Source organism: Hesperophylax consimilis, chromosome 1, assembly GCF_061612785.1.
Source record: "Hesperophylax consimilis isolate HC1 chromosome 1, BYU_Hcon_1.0, whole genome shotgun sequence".
Lineage (NCBI taxonomy): Eukaryota > Metazoa > Arthropoda > Insecta > Trichoptera > Limnephilidae > Hesperophylax > Hesperophylax consimilis.
In genome coordinates, this window is record NC_142836.1 from 42,534,278 (window position 1) to 42,540,739 (window position 6,462).

Sequence of the window (6,462 nt, forward strand, 5' to 3'; positions counted from 1 at the left end):
CATGCAATACAATCTCACCATGATAATATTTGCAAACTATAAAGTGCATAACGTCGACGGCAATCCATCACCGCGTATGTAACATCACCGCGTAAGTCATCCTGAAATGCCATTCGACGGCGGTCATAAACCTACATCGTTGGGATTATTATAGGATTTTTTCAATGTAAGGAAATAGTCCTACAACGAAAATAGTATCACCGCGCATCTCATTTGCCTTCCGTTTGGGTAAAATCATCGCCTATCTCAGCCGTTGACCAACCGTTATTGCCGCAAAACATTATTTCGCTGGTTACAACAGTTTTTTTTTAAATTTATGTGTTTTTTGTTCATCGGATGTCTTACAAAAGGTATGTATTATGAGACTAAGTAATTATATATTACAAACATTGGTTTGTGCACACGGTAGACGTTATTATTAATCATTATGAACTTACGCGTTGATACACTTCGCAATGATTCGTTTCATTGTATCGGAAAACGTGAGATACGCGCTGATTCATTCTTTTTTGATTTGTCCTTTTTATTTTTTGTGACTTTACTAATAATTATAATTATACTTTACTATTTACTAATAGTATATAGCGAAACAAATTATTAATTATTTAATTTTATTTTTTATTTCAGTAACAAAATGTTCGATTCTAGCGATGATAAGTTATTTGTTGATGCCATGTGCAAAGAACTCGGAATAAATACATTATCTGACAAACAGGGCAGTGGAAAAAAAGTTGGTGAATGTTCTACAAATGAAAATATAGAAAACATTGATATAAATAATTTAGAATTTTCTTGATTATTCCCAAAATCAGCCGACAACAACAGAAGACAGTGCGGAGTTGATCTCGATGGTATCTCCTGAATACATATGCCAAGATATTCATAGCATTAATAATAATTCAACGTCTTTTGTTATAATAAATAATGAAAAGATTATAGTTGATTCAACTTCAATTGAAATGCAGGTGGTGGATTACAGTTCTCCTACACCAGGTACTATATTATCTCCTTCGGAAATAATAGCATCCCCATCAAATCGGCAGAGTGATGGTGACATACACGCAGATTCATCAAGATTATTAAACAAAAAATTGAGGATGCAAGGGAAAGATTATTTAGGCTACAGAAAAAGTTTACTGCAAGATGGGAAATTCAACATAGTACACGACGTGCCTAAAGAAGCTCGTCAAATGGGTCCAGCTTGCAAATCCAAAATATGCATTCGTTCAAAACTACGAAACTGTCCCAAACTTAACCAAGGTTCTAAATGTTTTGGTCAAAACTGAATTGGGATCAGAGAAAACAATTTGTTGCATCTAATGTAATGAAAAAAGAACCCAAACAAAGAAGATCGGAAACAAGTGCTTCTCGTAGACAAGGCACGTTGGTGTATTTTTTGCCCATTGAAAATATTACAGCCCAAGTTTGCAAAATGTCGTTTTTGAATACCCTGGGGATTAAGGAATGGACCGTGAGGTATTGGGCAGAAAAATCAGAATCTGCAATGATTCCGATGTCATCCATGACGAATCAGAACAGGCGACGAACAACAGGAGAAAATTCTAAAAAAATGTTATTACTGAAGTTTTTTCACGATCTTCCAAAACTCGAATCGCACTATTGTCGTAAATCTACAAAAAAGCTGTACTTAGAACCAATAATCAAAAGTTTGGCTCAACTGTATGATATTTATTTAGATTATTGTAAGGAAAATGTAGGAAGTCCCATGAGTTGCAGAACTTTCGAAAATGTGTTTAAAAAAAGAAAAAATGAGTATTTTTACGCCCAAAAAAGATCGGTGTGACACATGTTGTGGTCACGACGTTGGGAATATTAGCGATGAGGTTTGGAAAAGACACATCGTACATAAAAATAAGGCACATGAAGAAAAAGTTAAAGATAATATAGATTCCAAAACTTTACAAAGATAGAATTAAAATAAAAGAATCCAAGTGGAAACATTTACAGGAACTGAAATTTGTAATACCGCAAGATTGTCATAGCTATTATGATTCATTACTATATCAATAACTTTATTTTTTATATTTTTAACATTACACGAGGTACCTACAGTGTAAGTTTATTTTTTTTAAATAAAAAAATTTGACGAGCTAAATTTTTACGTTGATGATTGTCGGTGTCATTGAGTAACTAATAATTTTGTGTATTTTTATGATAAGGTACCTATCTACTATTTTATTTGTCTAAATAATGTCATGTAACATAATATTACTTTGTTGTAAAATATTATTATTATTAAAAATAACATTTGTTTCCACGTTCCCGTGTTTTAAAACTATAATGATATTATATACCTAACTCCCAACAAGAATAAATTTCCGCGTAAGTCTAAACTTTTGCCGTATTTTAGTGAACATCACCGCTTAAGTCATTTATTATTTTATTTTCGGTTAAAAACGTATATGTGTTTAAATAAATAATTGTAAAGACAATTGAACATGGAAAATAAAATGATTTGCCGCGATTTCGATGTAAATATATTAAGAAAAGTGGTTTTATGTCTCTCCTGAAAAGTAACCAAATATGATTTACGCGGTGATGGATTGCCGTCGACGATAAGCATAAAATGCAAAACAAAACTAATTCCAAGCGAAAATCGCACTCAGTTGGTGACATTGGTATTATGCATTTGGACTACATTTTAACACAGTAATAGCTCAGTTTGGTAATTATTTACCGAACCGTCACATTTTTAAGGACAGCTTATGGAAATTACTCTTTTCTTCAACAAATACTACAAGAAACAACTATTTAGATGCACAATATACGATACAAGGTTCTTAGTTTGGGTTGATTAAGTAATTTATATGCATTTAGATAACGAAACTTTCGCAAGTGTCACTACATACTATAAAAAAAGGTCCAAAATGGCAGCAAAGGGTTCATTTTATGAGGAATATTTTGAACTTTGATTGCATAAAAATGGAAGGTAAATAATATACAGAAAATAGGGACATGGTTAATATGCGATTTTAGTTGAAAAACCACTGTGAATCAGTTAGATATCAATGAGAAGTGTATTTCGATTTCAAAAAATGGAAAATAATGAATTTTAGTAGATATTTCGTAAAAAAAACGGATAATTTGACATCTTTTCTTCACGCCATGTTTTGACATAATAATTTTTAATTGTTTTTTAATATTTATTTATGTTTTAATTAAACCCAAGCCCATTTTGGGTCATAAGTTCATATTTTGGTGTGAGAAGAAAAAAAAATAACCTTAAAACTTTGACATCAATAATAGTCGCCAATTAATAATCGTTTTTGATTTTAACGAAATAACTATTAAAATACATTATTTTCCATTTCAGGAAACTTAAATACTTACGTCTCACTATTTTCTAACAACTTCAAAGTATTTCTAAAATAAAATGTGCGTATTAACCGTGTCCCTATTTTCTGGATATTTACCAAATGGGATTACAATGCATCTTTTACCATCTCTTCGATGTAAATAGATGTTTCTTTTAGTAATTAAGTTAAAATGAAGTGTAATTTCTATAATCTGTGCCTATTAAATGTGCGGCGGTTAGTGAAATATTTACTCTCAGTTAGAATGCTGAAAGTGAGGCTCATCTGCAAAATCCATATTATCCGATGACCATTAATTCTATTTTTTATATTGACAAAAACTGTCAAAGCTACCAGGAGGGCATGGAGAGATAGGGGAAGGTATAACCTGTTCGTGTGGCGAGGCAAGCTTGAGCAGTACAGGAGGGAGGAACTTGCCCACACATTGCTCCAGTTGTTCATCCGAATCAGCGCTCCCCAGTCTGAGGAACACCCTCTCCAATAGCACTGCACGACAACGTAAAGCATTACTTACACAATCCGCTCACCACTTATTCAAATAGCATTAAATCGTTCAATCAACAACCACCGAAATCAAAGATCAAAATAATTCATTGTTTGTATTGCACAAATGTTTTGTTCCCGGTTGTTTTATCTCTGGGGATCAATAATAAAGAGTTGACGTGGCTTGATTTGTTGATAATATGTTTAAAAATAAAGATTTCAATATGTTTTGGTTTCCTTTGGTACTCCATAAAAGATAAACAACATAACTTTTGAAAAAAAAATGCAAATGTCATTATAAATGACAGATCATGCTGAAAAACGTCAGGATGATTAGGTTAAAACCACAAATCATCAATGGGAGTTTAATTTATGAACTAAATGTGGGAATCAATTAAATAGGGAAATATTTTGATAAATAAGCGGAAAATTTCACTTAAAAATTACATTTTCCTTACTCAAATCATTTCCCGGCTCAGAAAGAGAACCGCTGTCTGAGGTGGCCATGTTGTTTTTATTAATATTTTTCATCTATGGTTTGTTATTTGGCATTTTCTACGATTTCTATGTAAATAAGTGTGGCCAGATAAGAGAATCGTTCAAAAATACACCTTTGCGTGAAAAAAGAACCTTTGCCGCTGGCAAAATAGAAATGGCATATTGTACGTTTTGTTTGGTTTTAAATGAATGAAATTCTTATGGATTATTTTTTAGATGTGCCGAACATCTCGCACACGCACAATCTTGCATAGAATTTCTATTCTTTTTCATTCTATGATTAAGTATTAGAAATTTACTGAAAAAAACCATCAATCCGTAATATCCTCAACATAAACAATATTAAAGGTATACTTCGCTTTCTGTCAATCCCTAATAGAGTACGAAATAACTGGATGGGGGGTCTGCCTTGAGCACTCACACAGAGCGGCTCAACATATCCCAAAAAGAAGTACTTGAGACAAATCTGAAAGTTCCGGTTAAAATTCCGACAAGAAATATTAAAAAACTTTCAAGTCTACACTACAAAAACTTTATTACAAAAAAAACACCTCTGAATACTCCACTGCAACCAAAGCAATAAGCCAAAATACACTTATGTAAATAGTTAATCCCAGTATAAATACTTCAAATTCTACGCAACAAAACTATACAATGCTCTGCAAAATAAATATATTTAAAACAAAAGTTAAAAAAATGGCTGAGAGAACAATGTGATAATCAACTTACAAACATTATGAAGACGATGTAAAGATAACTTGAAACTAAATACAAAAGTTTAAAAACTACAGGCCGCCTTAGAACTTAAAACAGACAACCCTAATGAGGAGGACTGTGTATTAATTTGAAATCATACTTATATTAATGGTACTTTATTTCTACATCATGTTCAAAGTTTGCCATCGAAAGTAATAAAATAAAATAATAATCTTCTAAAGAGAAATGGAACTTTTTTTCTTTTTTATTTACTAATTTATTCAAGCCCTTTTTAGGGGCTTTTACATATGAATATGAAAAAAAAAAAAAAAAAAAAAAAAAATATATATATATATATATATATATATATATATATATATATATATATTAATTATAGATAACTAAACTGCCTCAGTAACATTTTTTTTTGTTTTTCTTAAGTGATAAATTAAAGATGTCTACAGACTCGGTACAATTATTTCCCTCCATTAGTATTCCGGGCAATGGTCATTTTCTTTCCTATTATTATAATTGTTTGTTATATATTTTTTCCGGCGAATATGGAGAAAGTTAAGGGTAATTTATAATAACATAATTTATTTTATTTAAATGGGCAAATTTTAAAATTATATGGAAGTTCGGAGTCGAGTTCAGGCTTAGAAGAGATGAAATGTTGAATGGAGGGGAGGCAACTTTAGAAGAGGCTTGCTAGAAGAGAGGATATTTGTTTAGAGAGGGACAATCAAAACACATGTGATCTAAATTTTGTTATGTTAAATCTAAATAAAATAGAAAATTTTAAAGTCGAAAGTGAAGCGATATTAGTACCTAACATCAGAGAACTACTCCAAGAAAACCTTTTTGAGATCCGTGAAGTTTTAGGAAATGATGCACAGTGGATACTTTATTACCTTTTATGTGCGGAAAACATCAGTTGAAAAAGATTGTGAATATTAGATAACGAACAAAGCCCGCCATGTGAAGGTGCAATTGAAACAATCCGCTCCGGGCGCCGACTGGCCAAGACACCAAGGAGCCAAGGAACCAAGGAACCAAGGAGCGAAGGAGCCAATACACTGATAACACCTAATACAGCGCCCTTGAGGTTTTTACTAGCGCCATGCGCTGTTTGGCTCAGGGCCGGCCCTGATATCGAAATCATCATTATAACTAAACTCTTTACTTCAGTCAGAAAACTGGGAAAATGTAATATCAATAGAAAATCCACATTTAGCATTAGAGAATTTCTATAATACTCTTTGAGATTATATTCTAAAAAGTGAAAGTAAAATAGTTGTCACTAACAGAAAATATAAAAAAATTAAACCTTGGATTACAGTTGGATTAATTATATCAATTAAACAAAGGGATAAATTGTATAGAGAAATGTTAAAATATCAAAAGGATTGCCAAAATAATAATCTCAGAACAATGCCTGAAACTTACTAAA

The 6,462-nt window shown here is 31.8% G+C and overlaps 1 protein-coding gene across 1 annotated transcript in view; it reads right to left on the reverse strand.

Annotated features, from left to right (window-relative positions):
• LOC149426952 (proteasome-associated protein ECM29 homolog) overlaps positions 1 to 4,348 on the reverse strand; it is a 46,121-nt gene extending 41,773 nt beyond the window's left edge. The window contains exons 1-2 of the mRNA XM_089634295.1: positions 4,277 to 4,348; positions 3,703 to 3,821 (exon numbers count right to left, since the gene is read on the reverse strand). Coding sequence (XP_089490421.1) covers positions 3,703 to 3,821; positions 4,277 to 4,325 — 168 coding nt within the window. The 5' untranslated portion in view covers positions 4,326 to 4,348. The remainder of the gene's footprint in view (positions 1 to 3,702; positions 3,822 to 4,276) is intronic.
• Between the last annotated feature and the right edge of the window lie 2,114 nt (positions 4,349 to 6,462).